Source organism: Letharia columbiana (genome assembly GCF_014066305.1).
Source record: "Letharia columbiana isolate WasteWater2 chromosome Unknown Sc0000000_s0, whole genome shotgun sequence".
Lineage (NCBI taxonomy): Eukaryota > Fungi > Ascomycota > Lecanoromycetes > Lecanorales > Parmeliaceae > Letharia > Letharia columbiana.
The window spans coordinates 607,113-627,109 of record NW_023501036.1 but is presented as its reverse complement, the minus strand read 5'-3'; the positions used below and the strand labels follow the sequence as shown (position 1 = coordinate 627,109).

Genomic DNA, 19,997 nt, shown 5'->3' with positions numbered 1-19,997 from the left:
CTACTCTCATTCTAAGTTTTATATACTTATATATTATACTTAAAGATAATAACTTTTATTCTTTTAGTAGAATCGAGAGTAGTCTCTTTCTTATCTATATTGTATATATCTATCTTCTAGATATTATACTTCTAAATTACTAATTTTATAAGTCGAAACTATCGTATTAGTTTTATTAAATTATAAATTATAGATCGTTCTTTATCTAATAGCTAATTATATCGACTTTATAGCTTTTAATAATATCTTAAAAAGCTAACTACTTAATTTAAGTCTAGTTCTTTATTAGACCTAATACGTTATAGACCTTAACGCTACTTATATTAAAACGTCGACATTATATATACTACGTTAGAATTTCTTTTAGAATTTAATTTTAATAATATATCTCGTATGTCTAAAGACTTAATGAACATAGATCTACTTTATATATCTCGAAGTTTTAATATTTCTTAGAGATTAGTTCTACTATCAAATATATTATTAAATTCTATAACGATATTATATCTTTTATAGTCTATATCCGCTAGCTAATCATTAATAGACTACGCCTTTATAATTTTAATCTCTCTATCTTTTAAAGAAAAAGGTTTATTATTATTATAATATCGAGTTTATCTCTAGATCGTATAATAGAAAACGAAGATAATATCGAGAGCCGCTATAGCGTCGATAATAAGTTCGAGAATTTCTTATTAGTAAAAGATCTTACTATAAAAGAACGTCTTATAGTCGCTAAGGTCGAAAATCGTCGTCTAGAATAAGAATAAGAATTAACTATATTAAAGGCTTATAATCGCGAGCTTTATAATATTAACTTATCGTCTACGACTAGCAAGAGCTTATCTACGCTAATTATTATCGCGTTTTTAATAAATATATTAATTAAAATAAAAATACTTCGCTCTAAAAGAATATATTTTTATAAGAATATTAATAAGAGAAAGTATTTACGCTAGTTTCGCGAAGTCGAAATTAAGTTTCTTATAAGTTCTAAATATTTTATTATTAACTAATTAAGAATTATTTATTATATATAATTCTTAGAAGATAACTTTAATATCTAATAATATAAATATTATTAAATCTATAATCTAAGAAGTATAACTTTTAAATTCTTTAAGTAGTTCTTATTTAATTTAATAGCGAATCTAATAAACCGTTATCTTCTTATCTATAAAAAGTAAGAGAAGATTAAATAACGCTTCGATTAGAAGATATCTATTTTTAAGACTTATTTAAAGAAGCTAGAGGTCTATATAACTTTATTTTCTAAGAAATATTAAGTTAATTTCTTCTTAGCTAAGCTTAGATTAAAGTTTAAGAATAAGATTTTAAATACTAATAGTATATTAAAATAATAAAAAGAAATTCTTATTTAGACTATTATGTAGGAAAAGATTTTAGAACGCGTACGCTTCGGCGACGATTTTTATTCGAAGTCTTCGAGGGAGTTCGCTAAGGATAAGTCTTTAAAGAATTAAATTTCGAAGTCTAAATTAATTTTAAACGGCGATATTTATATAGCGCGTACTTAAGACGATAGCGTAAAGTATAAAGCTAAATTCTTTAACTCTAACTATAAAAAGAATAGTTATTTCTATTATAATAAATAGAATTATTAAATATCTAAATATTTAAATCTCGATAAATCGTCTATAGCTTATATTAGCGTAGTATCGATAAAAAAAAATTAAATCTTATAATCGTCTTAGAAGCGAGATAAAAATAACGATTAATAAAGATAATTTCTTTTATTCTTATAAAGGGGTAAATAAAGCTTTAGAGTAAATAGAGGTAACTCGTTACTCTACTCGATACTAAAGCGTATATTAATTTAATTTTATAAAAATTCGTAATTTAATAAGATTTAAAATCTTATAACGCTATTTTATTATAATCGAAAGCGCTAAGTAATTAAAGTATATATTATTATAGCGTATATTAGCTAAACTACTAGTTAGTAAATAGTTAAGATTAAAATAAAAAGTATAATATACTCTTCTATATTATTAATTAAAAAGATTTTAATATCGTATTAAATATATTTAAGCTAAATTAATTATAAGTATTATTAGACTTAATAGCGAAGTAATAGCGATTTAAAGTTAACGCTAATAAATTATAAATTAAAGAATTAATTAAATTTATTTAAATTATCGAATAAAAGCTAAATATATTTATAATCATATACGTCGCGATAATATAAAGCGAATCGAAAAATAGGCGTAGTCTAAAGTTTTCTTAGAAGTTATTAGAGTTTAACGATATTTTTTTAATAAAAAAGTAGAGATCTTATTTACGCTTAAGTAGAGAGATTATATTATTAAGATCGAAAGCGATAAAAAGCTATTATATAGCTTTTTATATAATCTATTTTAAATAAAGTTAATAAAACTATAACGCTATCTAAAGAACTCTCTTTAGAAAAACTAGATTCGCTATTCGACTTTCTTAGTCGAAATATTAATTCTTTTTATTTCTAAAAAGAATAGAAAGCTTTATCTTTACGTTGATTATCGGAGTCTAAACGCGATAACTATTAAAAATTAATATTTACTATCTCTAATTATTAAGACTCTAAATCGCTTATATAAGACTAAAGTCTTTATAAAGCTAGACTTTAAGAATATCTATTATTAAATTTGAATTAAAGAAGATGATAAGTAAAAAACAACGTTTCGTAGTCGCTATGGCTACTTCGAATATTTGATTATATCTTTTAAACTCGTTAATATATTAGTAACTTTTTAAGTATATATTAATAGAGCTTTTACGGGTTTAATAAATATAATATATATAATATATTTAGATAATATTCTAATTTATAATATTAATCTAGCGAAGTATTAATAGTATATTAAGTAAGTACTTAAGCGTCTATATTAGTTTCAACTATATACTAATCTAAAGAAATATTAATTCTATATTAAATAAATTAAGTTTCTAGAATTTATTATATTTATCGAAGATATTATAATAAATTAGAAATATATCGCTATTATTAAGAAGTAGTTAAAATTAAAAAGTTATTAAAATATATAAGTCTTTTTAAGCTTTATTAATTTCTATCGATAATTTATTTATAGCTATTTTAGTATAATAGCGCTATTTACTAACTTACTTAAAGAAAATAAAAATAGTAAAAAATCTAAATCGCTAGAGTAGATAGATAACGCGGAGCTAACGTTTTAGTAACTCCAAAGCACTTTCATAATCGCGCTATTTCTACGCTATTATAATTTAAATTTAAAGCTATATCTTAAGATTAACGCTTTTAATTTCGATATAGAAGCTATATTTTTATAATCGAATAAAAATAGCTATTAGCGATTAATAATATTTTAATCTAAAAAAATAATTTCTACGAAGTAAAACTATAAGATTTATAATTAAGAGCTACTCGTTATTATAGCGTTTATAAAATAATAATATTACTATCTAGAAGATAATATATTTTATATTAAGATTCTAATAAATTATAATAATCTTAAAGACTTTATAAAGTAGAAGAAACTAAACTTTAGATAAGCTTATTAAGCGCTAAAGTTAGCTACTTATAACTTTAAGATTTTTTATTAAATAAATAAATTAAACTCTATCGACTCGCTATCGCGACGCTCTAATTATAAAAGAACTTCGTTATTAAATATTAAACTTTTATCGATATTATAAAATAAACTTATATTTTAAACTAATAGCGAGTAGTTATAAAGAAATAAAGAGATTATAACGGCGATAACGCTTATATTTCGTATTATCGACGTCTAGATAATTATTTCTAGAAGAGAGTTTAAGATTATATAAGAGATTACTTATAATATATTTTAAAGATTAATAAAAATATTAATTCGAGATCTATAAGTCTATAATAATTAGATAAACTCTTTTTAAACTAATATTAATAAGTTAGCGATTAAGCGTCGCGTATATAATTAAGTATAGATCTTAGACTTTAAGAGACTATTAAGATATAATAATCGTCTTTATATCTCTAGAGATAAGATCTTAAAGAAAGAGCTTATTAGTAAATACTATAATAATTTATTATTAGAATACTTTAACGCTATAAAAACGTATAAGCTACTTACTTATAAATATTATTAAAATAAAAGTCTAAAGTAAGTTATTAACTATATTAAGATATATAATATTTACTAGCGAATTAAAGCTCCGCGATATCGTCTATATAGCGAGTTAAGCTCGCTTCTTATTACTATTAAACTATAAAAAGAAATTTCTATAAACTTTATTATTAGCTTATTAGCGAGTAAATATAAGAATATTATCTATAATACTATTCTAATTATAGTAAATCGATTTATAAAAATAGTAAGATATATTTCTATATCTACTATAATCGATATTACTTAGCTAATAAAAGTATTTTATTTCGAAATAGTATATCGCTATTGTCAGGACCAGCATAGGTGCGATACCAGTATGGGTGAGGTAGATAGGATAATAAGGCTACCGAACTATGTATGTAGGAAGGAGGCATGATATAGTAGGAGATGCCTCCGCCAAGGCCCGCTAGCCATAGGGCTGAGGGGTGTGTCAAGGGTACGCTCGTAACACTACCCCCCCCTTCATAAAATCATGTCCCATGATTGGTGAGTGGAAAGGTAGAAAAATGGGTATGCATGCACGCTTGACGCCTGAAAAATTGTAAAAGCAGTAAAGAAATAATCGTGTCCGGGAACCCCAGCATCGTACCTTTCTCCGTGAGTGGTATTGGGGACGGTAACAGCTCTTTGTACTTGCGCTGTAGCGACGTCGTCAGCCGGGGTGTAGGCGCATATAGGGAGCCTAGCCGGGAGGAAATCGGTGTGGTGTGGCGAAAACAATGTCCATTGGTGTAGGGGTGAACAGTGGTGATTTCCGAATCCATATCTGAGCGGATGGAATGTATGTGGAATGATGCGACGTGATTGGTCGAGGGCTCCCGAACCGAACCGAGCCGCAGGCGCTAAAAACTCTAATCTAATATCAAGTGAGTTTCTCCATGGGATGCCACATAGACGATACCGATGGAGGCTACCGACGGCGACAGTGAGGTCCATAGGTGACGCACAATGGCTTCGGAAGACCTTCACGCATATGACAACAAGGGAAGCCCGCTTGGTGGACCTGACATGAGGTAGTTGTTGAGCAATATGGGCCTGAGGAATCGATTTTGCGAATGTGAAAGAATGAGGCCATTCTGACATCGGATGGTTTCAATTCGTTCAAAAACACGATGTCCGAAGTATTGCCGGGCCGCATGCTGGTCTTGACTGCATTCGCCTGCTGCGTTCTCATAACCATATCGTTCGTAGGTCTGATGCGTCCGCAGGCCTTCTTGCCTGTGTGCCTGCAAGACTCTCCAAGCCCTTCTCCAGTGTTCTTGTCATCCATTCTCGGTCATAGGTAGCCCTGGCAACTAAGCTCGTATGCTTCATCGAAATCCATGGGTTCGGAGTATTTGCCATGCTTTTGTGCATAAGCCCAGTTCTCATCTGCAAGGTCCTCTGCCTCAGCAAGACTTAAACCCTCTGTATTGAAAGTAGGGCGAGTCATGATCGAGTATTTACCCTTCTTTGCGTCAGCCTCGGCCTTTGCTTTTGCGTATTGCTCCGCGAATCTTTCGGCCTTCTTTTCGGCGAATCCCTCAGCAGATTGTTGATATTGAAGCTGCATTTTCATAATACGTTCCTTTAACTGAGGCGCTGTCCAATCTCTTGCCATTAGACGAATTGAGTCACAGAAACGGAGTTCCGATTTCTTCAGTATGTCGTTTATCAGACTGTTATTCCTGAGATCGTTGAGACTATCATTCCTGAAATCATATTCGGCATACTTGATGAGATCACCGTAGAATTTGAGAAATGGTTGACTTCCTTGGCTTATTTTGTCGTAAGCATGTTGATAGGTTCTCCTAAGAACGGATAAGGGTACCTCATACACGTTGCTTAAATGATCTAGAAGATCATCGACTGTAGAGTACGAGCGATATCGTCGTCTGATAGACACTTGCTGACTGGCCTCCCCTCCAAGTCTCGCTACAACGTAGGCAATTTTGAAAGCATCGGTAAGGAAATGATCACCATTGTGGGTAAGCTTGTCTTGGATTCTCATTTTCCAGTCATCGAATGGTATTGAGTTAGTGCCTGTGAAGATAGGTGGATCTGGCAGCCTTGGGCTGAGTGGCTGTCTGATTTGCTGTCGGACTGGCTGTGGCGAATCTGGTCGATGTCGACTTGCTCTAAGTGCTTCGAAATCTCGTGGAGTGGGTGGAGGTGGGGATGGGGGTGGAACAGAGATCCCAGGCGAGTTTTGGCCCTGCGTCTCCTGTTGTTGTCCTGGTATCTCCTCTTGATTGGTGTGGAATCGCTGATAAAGATCCTCAGCAGATAGAGAGCGCTGCACACGTGGCATATGGAGTCGTGGCGAATTTGGAGGCGAATATCTCGCATGTAGGTCTTCGTAAGTAAGATAAGGCTGGCCACGGTGTGTAGGAGATCGTGGTCTAGAGGGAGTATTCTCATGTTGACGGTGTGGAGGGCGATATCTTGGTGTTGATGTAGGTGGATTTGGTACAGGCTGGAGTAGACCATGTTCCCGATCGCGAGGTGCCTTAGTCCTCTGACAGGTGTAGCAATTCTGAATGTAGGTGGCCACTGTCGTCCTCATTCCTCGCCAGTAGTATTCCCTTTTGAGTAGTTCATAGGTACGTGCTACCCCGGGATGGCCGCAGGACGGTTGATCATGCACCTCTCGGATAACATCGGTGTACATGTCATCGGATACCCACAAACAGTCCTTATGGTAAAGCACCCCGTCTTGTACGGAGCACTTGTTGAGAGTGATCCCTCGAAACTTGTCCTTGCCTTCGGCGATAGCGTCACGGATTTCCGTACAATATTCGTCTTCCTTGTTGGCCCCTACAACTTTGTGGTAGATAGGGTCGTCGTATGTAAGGTAGGGCTGGCCGCGGTGTGTAGGTGATCGGCGATGCGGAGGGAGGTATCTTGGTGTTGATGTAGGTGGATTTGAAGAATTCATGATGTGTTGAATGTAGGTAAGAACGGAGCGGAGAAGATAGGCGTAGAAATGGCGATTTTGGCTGGTAGTGTCTTTGTCGAGTGGAATGGAGAGATCTCTGGAACTCCGGTACTATGAAGGCGTATGCGAGTCGAGAAAAGTGACAGATCTCTGTGTTGAGTGTTGAAATTTGGCTGTGACGCCCGAAATAGTGAATCAAGTCGCCGTGAAGTCTGTGAGTACTCTGAATAGTGTTCTTCCGAATGGTAGAAAGTCCGCCGGGGGTCTGTTGGCCGGTGATAAACTTTTTGCGGGGAACGGAGCGGAGAGATCGATGCGGAGCGGAGAAGGATTTCTTGTATTCGGTGGAGGGGACTCGTTTTTTGATGGATTGGACTACCGTTGATAATGGAGGCTGTCTGATGTAGGTTCTTTCGAATGATGTAGGTGGTTTGTGATTTGAATGTGTGGTGGGGCTTCTGTATGGTAGAAATACCCAGCGTTTTCTTTATCAGGCTCGGTCGCTTGCTCCGAGCAGAAAGTGAAAAAACCCGTCAATTCTCTTCGCCGGGGGGGTGTACGAAGGAGCCTTATTATAATGTCAGGACCAGCATAGGTGCGATACCAGTATGGGTGAGGTAGATAGGATAATAAGGCTACCGAACTATGTATGTAGGAAGGAGGCATGATATAGTAGGAGATGCCTCCGCCAAGGCCCGCTAGCCATAGGGCTGAGGGGTGTGTCAAGGGTACGCTCGTAACAGCTATAGTATACTAAATGATATTATTAATAATAGAGACTCTATATTTATTAGTAGCTTCTAATTTACTATTTACTTTTATTCTAAAATTAAGTAGCGTCTAAGTATCGCCTTTTATTTATAAATTAATAAGTAGATTAAGTAATAAAATTAGGTGCTAGAATACTTTTTACGCGTATTCGCTAATAATAAATAAAATATTTAGACGAAATAACTATTAATAGTAGAGTTCGCTTATATAAATAGTTAATATTTCTTTATTAAAACGATATCGTTCTTTCTAATATATAGATATTATTCTAAAATTTATTAGAAAATCGAGAATAACTTTATTAAGAGGGAGATATTCGCTATAAATAATAGAATAAAGAAGTTATAAGTATTAAGGAATAAGATAATAAAGCGTTTTCGTAGCGTAATTGCGGCTTAATTTAAGTATTATAATAAAATATATTAATCTTAAAGCTATAAGATAGATAATTTAATAATATTAGCGATTAAGAATTTAAAGTAGAAATATTTAAGTAAGAAGTTATCTTATAAATTTATAAGATTATTTTAAATTATAAATAAGATAGAGGCGTAGATATATTATCTACTTCTATTCTCGACGTATAAAATTTATAATATCTTTTATATATTATTATTTAAGCTTTATTATCTTCGCGATTATAATAACGTAGCGAAAGTCTTTATATAAGCTCTTAATCTTATTAATAATAATAAGCTTTAAAAGATTAAAGAAATTATTAATAAGATTAAGTATAAAAAAGGTATTTAATATAAAATTAAATAAACTAGTTAAGGCGAAGAATATAATTAATAACTATTAAATAATAAACTTATTAATATTAGCGAGCTAATCTAAGTCTATAAATAGACGAATAGTAAGCGAAAGTATTAAGTAATAAATAATAAGTCTCTTATTACTAAAGAGCTTAATTAATTATATAAATTAACGGCGAGTAAGCGAAGATAATAAAATTAGATATAATTATTGACTAGATTAGATATATTTCTAGATAATACTTATATTACGCGTATACTTCTCTATACTTATTATTATTAAGATATAAATTAATAAAATAATTATATTATTTAATTATCTACTAAACTCTACTATAAAGAGAATTTATTGTATTAGAGTATATACTATTAATATAGATATATTTTTATCTAAGATAGCTATTAAAGAACTATTTAAAAACTCTACGCCAGCGCTACTATTAAAAAAAGGTCGCTACTTAAATATCTTTTATTATCTTAGCGTTAGATCTTAAATCGAGTTTATTAATCTAGTTCTCTAATGAGGAGGTAATTAAAGCATAGTCTTCGTATTAATATTCGTCGACGTTCGTCGTATATCGACGAAGGCTCTCGAGCTCCTTCTTTAATAACTTATTTATTTTCTTTAATTTCTCTATACGCTTATATATCGCTATAAACTAATCTTAAAGATTTATAATTATAATAAAGGCGATCGAAGTTATCGCTATTATATATTTTTATAACTTATATTACTAGATAATCTCTTTATCGAGCTTAGTTTATTAGTAAGATAGCTTTTAAGATTATTTAGCGCGATAATAGCGTTATATTAATTTTCTTATCTATATTTAAAGATATAGAAGAATTTTAATATAGTAACTAATATCGCGTTTTTTAGCCTTATAATTATCGTAGAGAGAAGACTTATCTTAAATATATAAATTATTATCTCGATAAAAGTAAGTCTTATATAATAAATTAGATATTAGAACTTATTAATAGATATATATATAAAGCGATAATAGTAAGAATAGTTAAGGGTTAATAGTCGCGTCTATAAGACGACTATATACTTACTATTAAAGTTATTATTATTATTAAAAAAGAATACTATAAAATTATTAGTCTACGTATTAATGCGATTAATAATAATAAGATACTTATAATAAAGAGAAGTAGACTACTAATATAATAAGATATACTATACTTACGTTAGTATTAATATCAACGTTATAGCGCTAGAGTAAGTACTTATAAGAGAAACGTTAGAAGTTACGAAGAATAAAAATAAATAATTTAAAAGAGGTTTTTATATTCTTTATCGTAGCGTTATTATTAGCGAATAGTACTTAATAACGTAAATAGTAATAACGCGGTAATATTTTGCTACTACCTATTAAACCGCGTTATCTAGCTATTATTATTATTTCTACTATTATTAATTAATAATTAAGAACGTTATCGCGAATATATCGCTCTATCGATTACTTTCTTCGAATTCTTATAATAAAGGTTATTACTATATTGCTTCGCTATAGATATAATACGTTATAAAAACGATGTTATCTATAAAGAAACTCTTCTCTCTTCTTTTATCTACTAGATTTTCGAGGTTTTATTATAAGTTTCTAAATCTAATATTATTCGCTATAGAGGCTATTAACTAGCGCTATAAAAACGCCTATACTAAGCGCGTCGACTTATTATAAATTATTATTAATTAATATTATAGAAGTAATATTATTCTCGAAGATAGTATTAATATTATTATATAATATATTAATAACGCGCCTACGGCGCGTAAGAATTAATTCTATCGCGTTATTAAAACGATATCGTAATCTTAATAGATTAACTCTTTTCTCTTATTTCTCTATTAAAATTTGAAGGTTTTTTAATAAACGTTCTATCTTTACTTAGACGCCTAAGAACTAAAGTCTAGAAGAAAAAGTAATTATTAGATCTAATACATTATAGACCTTAACGCTACTTATATTAAAACGTCGATATCGTATATACTACGTTAAGGTTTCTTTTAGAGTTTAATTTTAATAATATACTTCGTATGTCTAGGGGCTTAGCGAACATAGGTCTACTTCGTATACTTCGAAGTTTTAGTATTTCTTAGAGATTAATTCTACTATTAAATATACTATTAAATCTTATAACGATACTATATCTTTTATAGTCTATATCCGCTAGCTAATCGTTAGTAAACTACGCCCTTATATTCTTTATAGTCTTTCTTTACTACTAGTATTTCTCTAGCTATATTTTAAATAGAGATAACTCTTAAGAGTTAACTCTACTCTACTATTTATAAAATCTATAAACTTAGAGCTTACTCCTCTATAGAACTTAGTTACTATTTATATTTATATACTTCTTAATAAAAATAAGTCTTTTTATTAACGCGTCGATTAAGGGTAAAATAAGTAATATTATAATATAATATAATTAATAAAATAGTAGACTTCTTTTTATAAAAATCTTCGCTAAGCTTATAGACTATAAGAACTTAATTATACTTATTAATTGCGATATCTAGACGCACTTCTTTAAATAACTTCTTTAAAGCCTTTAAAGAAGTTATAATAAAGAGAAATATAGTCTACTCGCTATAGTAAAACTATAAATTAATAAGTTCTTCTCTTAGTCTTCTAAGTTATCTATTCAATAATTAATTAATACTAAGAATTATATAAATATATCTATTTTAGATTAAGAAGACTTATAGAAAGACTTATAGAAAGGCTTACTTATAGAGAGACTTATAGAGAGACTTATAGAGAGACTTATAGAAAGGCTTATATATATCTATTTTAGATAATAGAAGATACTTAGCTCATAATATTAATAGACGATCCGAAAGAAACTCGAATATAATATTTTTAAACGAATTAAATTTATTCGAAGTCTTTAAAGTAAATTTCAAGGCGTTATTTTTCTATATTTAGAAATCGATTATTTAAATCTTTATTATTTAATAATTACTTTATATTAATTCTATCGAGTATACTCCTCTAATTATCTTATTTCTAAAGGTCTTTTAAAGTAATACCGCGTTATTATCCGATCTTATCGTTATTATCTAGCCCTTTATAACGATTATATAAATATAATATCTTAAGAAGAAACTTATTTAATATTAATATAGAAATTAAAGACTGCGACTCGGTTTAGCTCGAGAGTATTCGAATTAATCAGAGCGGATTATTATACGATTTCTTCTTCGCTTGAAAATATAATATTAAATAGTCACCCTATAGCAAAACACGTTTACGGCTACTATTCCTTCATTTCTTTATTAAATCTCTTTAAGATCGAGGCCTTATAATGCTAAAATGCTAGGCATTAAAACTATTACGTAAGATATATCGTAATTTTCATCTTATATAACATTTTAGAGTATTAAAAAAGAAGTTTAAAAGTCTATTTAAGAGTAAATTAGTAGAGATCTAGTAAATTTTAGATATATATAAGCGAATATTAGCTGTAAATTAGAATAAACTATATACTTATAGTATAAACTCTTATAATTACGAGAAATCAAATATTAAGTTATTATTTTTTCATTATTTTCGAAGGGTTTTAATAGATTTAAACTTACTTATAATAAGATATAGCGTAGTCCGTAGCTAGTTACTAGTTATGAAATTTATAGTATTTTTAATAAGTATTCTACTATACTATAAGGCCTAAATAGAATATCGAATACTACTTAGATACATATGTCGCTAGAATAAAAATAGGCTATATCTGAGTTCGGGGCAGGGATATCTATTATGCTAGGCCTATAAGTGGCGATTATAATATTATAGCATTAACTATTATAATAGAATATGATAGTAGGCCATTTAAATAAGTGATAGTGGTAGCAATAATAGTGGTAGCCAGCTACGTCGGATTTACCGGATTTAAAAATTCCGTATTTCCTAGTATTGTGCGTTTCCTCATGAAACTAAGTATTCCTCGCCTCATTACAAGTGATAGCGGGATCGCTAACGACGACAACGATATCTCGACGACATCGCGTCTTATTTTGATATGGCGTCTATATAAATATAGCGTAGCCACCCTAAAAATATGTTAACGGTATTTTATTTAGCATTGGCTAAGGTATAGAAGCACCCCACCAAGATATCAGATGAACCTCACTACGATCACCACTCCTTCCTACGACTTTCCAAACAGCGCACCAGCAATCATTTCGCCGGCCTCCAATACCTCAGCTTCAAAACAGCCACAGTCTAGCAACATGACAGTTTCACAGTCTACATTAGCATCGCAGAGGTCGAGGAAAAAAAGAAGGGCATACTGATTGCCATGAGTTCTACAAGAACGAACCACCGAAAGAGATCACTATCATAAGTAACGACTCACCACAGCCGCCATCTTGGAAAGGGAACGAGCGACCTCAGCAGCAACAGCCACAAGCAACAGTGAGAGGTTCACAACATGCCAACAAGAAGAGGACTAGTCAGACAGCTGCACACGATACTGCAAGGGACCAACAGGCATTCTTCCATACCCGCACATACTCGAATGAGAACATTGAGTCCAACACTATCTTGATGGATCGAACCACATCACTACAGACTACGGCACCTACATCACTGGGGCCACATTCGATTCATGGGACCAGTGGTGCGCACGACGGGAATAGTGCGGTTGGGCAGAAGAGGAAACGCGTGACTCAGCAACCGATTCGTGATGAGATGGAAAAGAGGAAGAAGATCAAGAAGAAGTTGAAGGAAGAGAAGATTAAGGTGGTGGGAGACGCCCACAGTTCCTCTATACCGCCACCGAAGCCCCACGTAAAGGCTGGAGATATCAATGTGCGTTCGATCAAAGATGTAAGGCCTTTGTCGTACAGATAGCAATCTGAAAGCTGACTTTGCAAAAGACTGCGACTGTGAACGGGGAGACCGACGATGCTGAAGGCTATTACAGGGTAACGGAGGAGAATAGGCGCATAGGTGACAGATGTGAGTGCCTTTTTAGAAATGGACTGCCATTGCACGGCCGAGTGATGACTGTTTGCAGACTGTATCGGCAGACCTCTGGGCATGGGCACCTCCGGCGAAGTCCATGAAGCCTTTGACAAGCAGACAAAATCGAAGTGTGCAATCAAGATCACTCGAGTTCAGGATGAGGCCCGCGATGAACTGCGGGTGCTACAGACTTTGTACCTTAACGACGAACAGAATCAGAACAAATGCATCCACCTACGTGACTGTTTCGAATTCTGCAACCACATCTGCATAGTCACCGATGTTCTAGGCAAGAGCCTCTCCGACTTTCTCAAGGATAACGAATCTATGACCTTCCCAAGCAGTCACATACAGAGCTTTGCTCGGCAGCTATTTGTCAGCGTTGCGTATATGTCACCTCTCCTACCTTGGTTGCGGTCCAACTAATATTGCGCTTCAGTCTTACACGACCTTAATATAATACACACCGATCTAAAGCCGCAAAACATCCTCCTCGTCGATCACTCATATCAAAAACCCAACAACGAGATCAGACCTATTGACTTTGGGTCGGCAACTTTCGAGAACGAACAACACGACCCGCTCATAACTACAAGGCCATATCGCGCGCCGGAGATTATAAAGGCTTGGCAGCGATAGAGGTGGCTGAAACGGCGTACTGCGCAGCGCAAAGGCCGCATAATCTGTACCTCTTGATTGCGTGCGTACATACGCAGAGTGGTGTGAAGCTATTCAAAGTCTTCGGTGACCGTTGTAGTGAAAGGTTGCAACCTCTACGGAGTATAAGCTTGGTGGCTTGGGAGCTTGGTTCGCGTCGTCGTTTGCAACTTTAAGCGGCAACCGCGCTAGTAGGGTTCGTGTTTTGGACAGGGGTACTCGTGGGCAAACAAAGATAGTAACACACTCCTTTTATGATGCGGTTCTCGATACTTTGATGCAATGACCGCACACCCTTGACCCTGAGATACTTCAAATAAACATTGCCAATATCATCGTATTCACCTCGAGTATCATCCTACTGGAGGCCAAGCTCCCATCTTCTTTGACATGACTGCGAATTGACGCCCTGCAAGCTCTTCTTGCGACAACAAAGCAATCATAACAACCATGCCTTCGTAAGCTCTATTCCCTTCCCTTTTCGTCTACAAAGCCTTTGCCTTACTGATCTGTAGCCCGGATAGGTTTGGAGGAATGTTCCGCTCTTTTTGGCATACAATGATCTCCAGTGACCGCCATGCGTCCCACGACTCTCCCTACCGCACGGGCCAGCATATGCCTCTTAACCAAAGCCGTCATGCTCCCCTTACATCAGTGGCCACCAGCGCCCTAGAATCTCGTCCAGACCTGAGCTCACCGTACGGCGATGATACCTCCGCGCAATTTACACCAGCTCTACAAAACGGCGACGCACGCGCACCAGGCAGTCCTGGCGCGGGTCCTCTTCAGTCACCCACTTCTCCTTACTTGCCTGGCATGCGGTCAAACATGGCATTAAAACGACAACAATCAAACGAACCCAATCCTTTCGACAGCGTAACACCGGGAGAAATACAAATGCAAAGCTTCCAAGAAGGCCTCCCCCCACCCCCACCAGCAGCCCATTCTTGGAAAAAGATTGATCGATGGGCTGAGGAGAATTACGAAGAACTCTACGACCAGCTCTCTGAAGGATGCACTCAGAATGATGTCAACGAGCTTGAGCATGAGCTTGACTGCTCTTTACCCATGGAAGTACGCGAATCTCTACAAGTACATGATGGGCAAGAGAGAGGTGGGAGACCCACTGGCATTATCTTCGGCTGCATGCTTCTCGACTGTGAGGAGATTGTTCAAGAGTGGAAGAATTGGCGGGTAGTCAATGAGGAATATCTCACAAGCCCGTCAACCAATCAGACGCAGTTCCCGCCAAAAGCCTTCGGTGGAGCATCCTCATCCTCGGTTTCAGCACCAGTTCCAGTTTCACAACAAGCAACCAACCCGTTTTGGCGACAAGAGCTCCTCGACAAACAAGACTCACAGCCATCTAGAGCTATTCAAAAAGCTTACGCCCATCCCGGATGGATTCCATTGGCTCGTGATTGGGGCGGTAATAACCTTGCGGTCGATCTTGCGCCCGGACCCGTTGGGAAATGGGGTCAGATCATCATCTTCGGCCGAGACTACGACTGCAAGTATGTTGTTGCTCGATCATGGGCCGCTTTTCTCGCAACAGTAGCAGATGACATGAGTAGTGAAAAGGTTTTTGTCGACGAGGAGACACAGGAGCTTAAGCTTCGGGAATTCAAGACCGCCACTGTCGAGCCAGCATATCTGAATATACTGCGCTGGAGAATGGATCAGAAGTATGGTCGAAAGGGCCCTCGAAGAAGGCCGGGTTCTGGACCAGGTACCAACGCCAATGGCACCGCTAATACTGGATCTCCGTACGGAAGTCCGACTGAAGAAAGAGGACGCTCACCACAAAGGTTTCCTCATCGTGGGCCGACCCATACTCAAAGTCCCCGTGGCGCTGTTGGAAAACCCAGCCCTCTGGCTCAAGTGACAGAAGAGAATGCAGCACCAAAGATTCACACTGGCGGTGACGCCAATAGAGATATCTTTGCTCAGAACACTGCAGCTAGCGAGCGCAATGGGAATCTAGTCGAGATTGGAAGTCCTACTGGCCCAAACGACGGCTATAAACAAGCGCCTCTGGGCCAAGCGATGGAGGCCGACATGTCTGGTGTGCTAAGCAACGCGACGAACAAAGACATACAGACCAAGTCAGCGCTAAAAGGCCTTGGGGTTGATGGTGTCGATGACATGAAAAGCGTTGAAATCTGAGCTCCAGGCCGCCACCACGGAAGATATACTATCCCCCATCCCAGGACGCAGGAATTTGGACATGGCAACAAAAGTTTGCGCATATTTAGGCAACAACCGGCGTCGTTCAACACTTGATCCAAATGAAGGTTCAGCCATGGTTTGGAAAAAACCGAGCGTCTCGCATTACAGTTGCGCAGATTGCGCAAGACGAGGGCTCTCTGCACGCTTGAGGTTCACGGCCCCCCATTTCTTTTGTATCATTACGTACACATCATGTTGAGTCGAATGGTGACGACTTCGAGCGCGAGAATTCCATGGCTGGTTCGCTCAAGGAAGGATAGAAGGGCTTGAGCATGTGTCAGTTTACGGATGTGTTTGCATACGCAATACAGTAGAATTTTATCGATTCTCTATGGCTTGGATTTGGAGGCTCTCAGTAGTACTGATATTGTTGCACAGTGTGTCAATGAACGAGTATGGCGTGCAAGCAGAACAGCGCGTCGATGTGTCCGCTGAAGACTCTGGAAAGGTCACCTCCATACTCAGCCCTTCTACCTTCTCAGCCACTATTGTATCACTACTCCTCCAGTCTCCACACCAGGCCAAAGCTCAGCTTCTGTATATGCATGCTCATACTTCTTCATACATCTTGCTCCCTGCCAACAAGCCTGCCACGCAGATCCATCTGCGAGAACCAGGACTTGAGAAGGCTTCCGCTTCAGCGTTGCTTCCATCACGCTTAGCTGCCAATGCACAGCGTGTAGTGTGATCCGAGCCATACTCGACATTTGCCTCATCCGTCGACACGGCCTTCACTACTCTTTCTTCGCATCGCCCTCAATCCCATTCGTCGTCGTCGTCTTCATCACCATTCCCACCAATCCTTTGCTTTTTATGACTCTTATTCAAGACCTCGCCCACCCTAGCATCCCCAGCTCCTTTCACCTTCTCCAGAACCCCGGCGCCCACCAACCTCTTTTCCAGATCCCCCGTCTTGAACGTGTCCTCGCTATAACCGACCCCTTCAAACCCAACGATGCGATCCGCACTCACACCAGCGACGAAGGCGATCACACAGGGCAGGACCTTGACGTTCAATTTTGTAACCAGGAATGGCGCATGCTCGACATCGATTCGCACGAACCTGGTCGAGAGGTGGACGGGAGCGAGGGCGGAAAGGTGACCATCCATGATCCTGCAGCGGTTGAAATCTGGTTTGTAGAAGTGCACGACACAGTATTCCGTGGAAGTCGTGATTTCCATGAGACGTTTCTCGTCTTTGATTTGGTCATAGCTACCGAAGCCTTCGCTGCGCAGTCGTTTGGATTCCTTGAGCTCCGAGGCCAGTTGCTGGATGCGGGCTTCACGGAGATGGGCGAGCGAGGGGTCGTTTTCCGTGTCGTTTTCGAGGGATTCGAGGAGGGCGTCTTCGTCGTCCGAGGCGGTCATGTTGGCTTTTGGAGCAGGTGTTAGGGCGGATGGGCTCGGGAGCTGGTTATTTTGTTCCAGAGACCATCTGCCTACTGCTTTGGGAACACACCCTATTCTAGCAATCCAAGCCACTGTGCATCAACACCCAGTCTCCCAGTGCACCGCCCTAGACTCGCGAGATGTTTCTGCCAAGCAATACGAAATGCATCCCGAAATCTCCCCTATTAGCTCAGGTTCTGAAGCTCACCCGTTCGATCCAGGTAAGTCGCCCAAAAAAAAGAAAATTATTGGGGGGTACGAGTACATTTCTGATGGCTTGTCGCGCCAAGCACACAGGGCTGATGTGGACCCCTTGCCTTAGTCCTTTTTAGCGTTTCGTACTGTAGCCCGTAAAAGCCACCAGCAACATAATTTTCAAGGTTCCACAACATATCACCGACACAGATCAGCATCCAAAGACATTCGTCGGGAGCTTGGCTGTCATTATAAACAACAGCCTTTGCTGACACATTATCGTTTCGACACTTTGAACCCTCTGCGCCAATACTCGACTGAACAGAAGCTCGCGTACCCTCCATTCGTCAACCTCAGCAGCCATCTCTCCTCAATTCCGACGCCTGCCGGCAAGCAGCCATGGCCGACTTCAAGAAGAGGGATGACACGGTCATCGATATGGACGAGAAAACGGAGCGCGGCTACCATTCACCGCCAAGGTCTCCTGGTCCCAAGACTCCTACGGGAGGAGCAGCGCCGATTGCAGCAGTTGCGAACAATCCTGTGTTTCCCGTCCTCAGCTACTGTGCTTCCTCAATCCTGATGACTGTAACGAACAAGTTCGTGCTTTCGGGGTCGTTCAATTTGAACTTCTTTCTGCTTTGCGTTCAAGTGAGTGGCAGCATGGGAGGGTTTGGGGAGACGTTGTGCTGATGGGTACTTAGTCTGTGGTTTGCGTGATTGCTATTCAGACTTGTAAAACTTTTGGAGTTATTACGTATCGAGACTTCAATTCCGACGAGGCCAGGAAATGTGGGCTCTCCCAGGTGTCAGGTCTGGCATATCAGCAATTGACAGCTTTCTAGGGTTTCCGGTATCCCTGTCACTCATTGTGATGATATACACCAGCACCAAGGCACTCCAATTTCTATCAATTCCCGTCTACACCATCTTCAAGAACTTGACCATCATCCTCATTGCCTATGGTGAGGTGCTATGGTTCGGCGGCTCCGTCACCGGAATGTCTCTCTTCTCTTTTGGCTTGATGGTTCTTAGCTCGGTCATTGCGGCTTGGGCAGATATCCAACACGCGCTGCAAAACTTTGGGCACGCAAGCGACGAAGCTTCCGCGAGGATCTCAACGCTCAATGCTGGATACATGTGGATGATGTTGAATTGTATTTGCAGCGCAGCCTATGTGCTTGGTATGCGAAAGCGGATCAAATTGACGAACTTCAAAGATTTTGACAGTATGGGACATTCCACATCCGTTGTGCCCCAGTTGCTAATTTGATTCGCAGCTATGTTCTACAACAACGTCCTCTCAATTCCCATCCTCTTCCTCGCTTCCGTCTTCATCGAAAATTGGTCTTCCGAGAACGTGGCGAAAAATTTCCCAGTTGAGTCGCGCAACAACATCATTGCAGCCATGGTATTCTCCGGTCTTTCCTCAGTTTTCATCTCATACACCTCGGCTTGGTGTGTTCGCGTCACTTCGTCGACCACATACTCCATGGTCGGCGCTCTCAACAAATTGCCTATTGCGCTCAGCGGCCTTATATTCTTTGACGCCCCACTCACAATTCCATCTGTCTCTGCTATCGCTGTCGGGTTCATTAGCGGCATCGTGTATGCGCTCGCAAAGGTCAAGCAATCGGCGAAAGCCAAGATGGGAGGGGGACTACCGACTACCAACCCAGCGCCAATGAGTGCGAGCATGCAGAGCGCTAGGGACTCATTCAAATCTTAAGTCGACCTGTCCAAGTACCGCGGACGACTAATGCGGGAGTGTACGAAGAGCAAAAGGTGGTTTTAAGAGAATATTCAAGGAGCAGGGCGTTGGGTGTAAAATTGATATTTGATGACCAGAGCTGCTGGATAGCTATCCTTCATACGCATTGGCCGATGCCTGGTTATTTACATTGTGACAAGGGAGTCTCTGGTATACGGTGAATGCTCCTATTCAGTGTATCTATTAAAGATGTTTCAAGGCATCTTTCAA

At 37.6% G+C, this 19,997-nt stretch overlaps 5 protein-coding genes across 5 annotated transcripts; 4 read left to right on the top strand and 1 right to left on the bottom strand.

Annotated features, from left to right (window-relative positions):
- Positions 1–12,638: 12,638 nt before the first annotated feature.
- Positions 12,639–13,972, top strand: HO173_000184 (uncharacterized protein; the record flags this gene model as incomplete). Its single annotated transcript, XM_037302135.1, has 4 exons — positions 12,639–12,671; positions 12,836–13,408; positions 13,459–13,540; positions 13,599–13,972. The coding sequence occupies 4 exons, from the start codon at positions 12,639–12,641 to the stop codon at positions 13,970–13,972; spliced, it is 1,062 nt and encodes a 353-aa protein (XP_037170714.1).
- Positions 13,973–14,653: 681 nt separating this feature from the next.
- HO173_000183 (uncharacterized protein) lies at positions 14,654–16,369 on the top strand (the record flags this gene model as incomplete). The annotated part of the gene is made up of 2 exons (XM_037302134.1): positions 14,654–14,661; positions 14,719–16,369. 2 exons carry the CDS (start codon positions 14,654–14,656, stop codon positions 16,367–16,369), a joined length of 1,659 nt encoding a protein of 552 aa, XP_037170713.1.
- Positions 16,370–16,817: 448 nt separating this feature from the next.
- On the top strand, positions 16,818–17,120 carry HO173_000182 (uncharacterized protein; the record flags this gene model as incomplete). Its single annotated transcript, XM_037302133.1, has 1 exon — positions 16,818–17,120. One exon carries the CDS (start codon positions 16,818–16,820, stop codon positions 17,118–17,120), a length of 303 nt encoding a protein of 100 aa, XP_037170712.1.
- A 68-nt stretch (positions 17,121–17,188) lies between these two features.
- HO173_000181 (uncharacterized protein) lies at positions 17,189–17,800 on the bottom strand (the record flags this gene model as incomplete). Its single annotated transcript, XM_037302132.1, has 1 exon — positions 17,189–17,800. One exon carries the CDS (start codon positions 17,798–17,800, stop codon positions 17,189–17,191), a length of 612 nt encoding a protein of 203 aa, XP_037170711.1.
- Positions 17,801–18,415: 615 nt separating this feature from the next.
- HO173_000180 (uncharacterized protein) lies at positions 18,416–19,745 on the top strand (the record flags this gene model as incomplete). The annotated part of the gene is made up of 4 exons (XM_037302131.1): positions 18,416–18,667; positions 18,721–18,808; positions 18,862–19,245; positions 19,297–19,745. 4 exons carry the CDS (start codon positions 18,416–18,418, stop codon positions 19,743–19,745), a joined length of 1,173 nt encoding a protein of 390 aa, XP_037170710.1.
- Between the last annotated feature and the right edge of the window lie 252 nt (positions 19,746–19,997).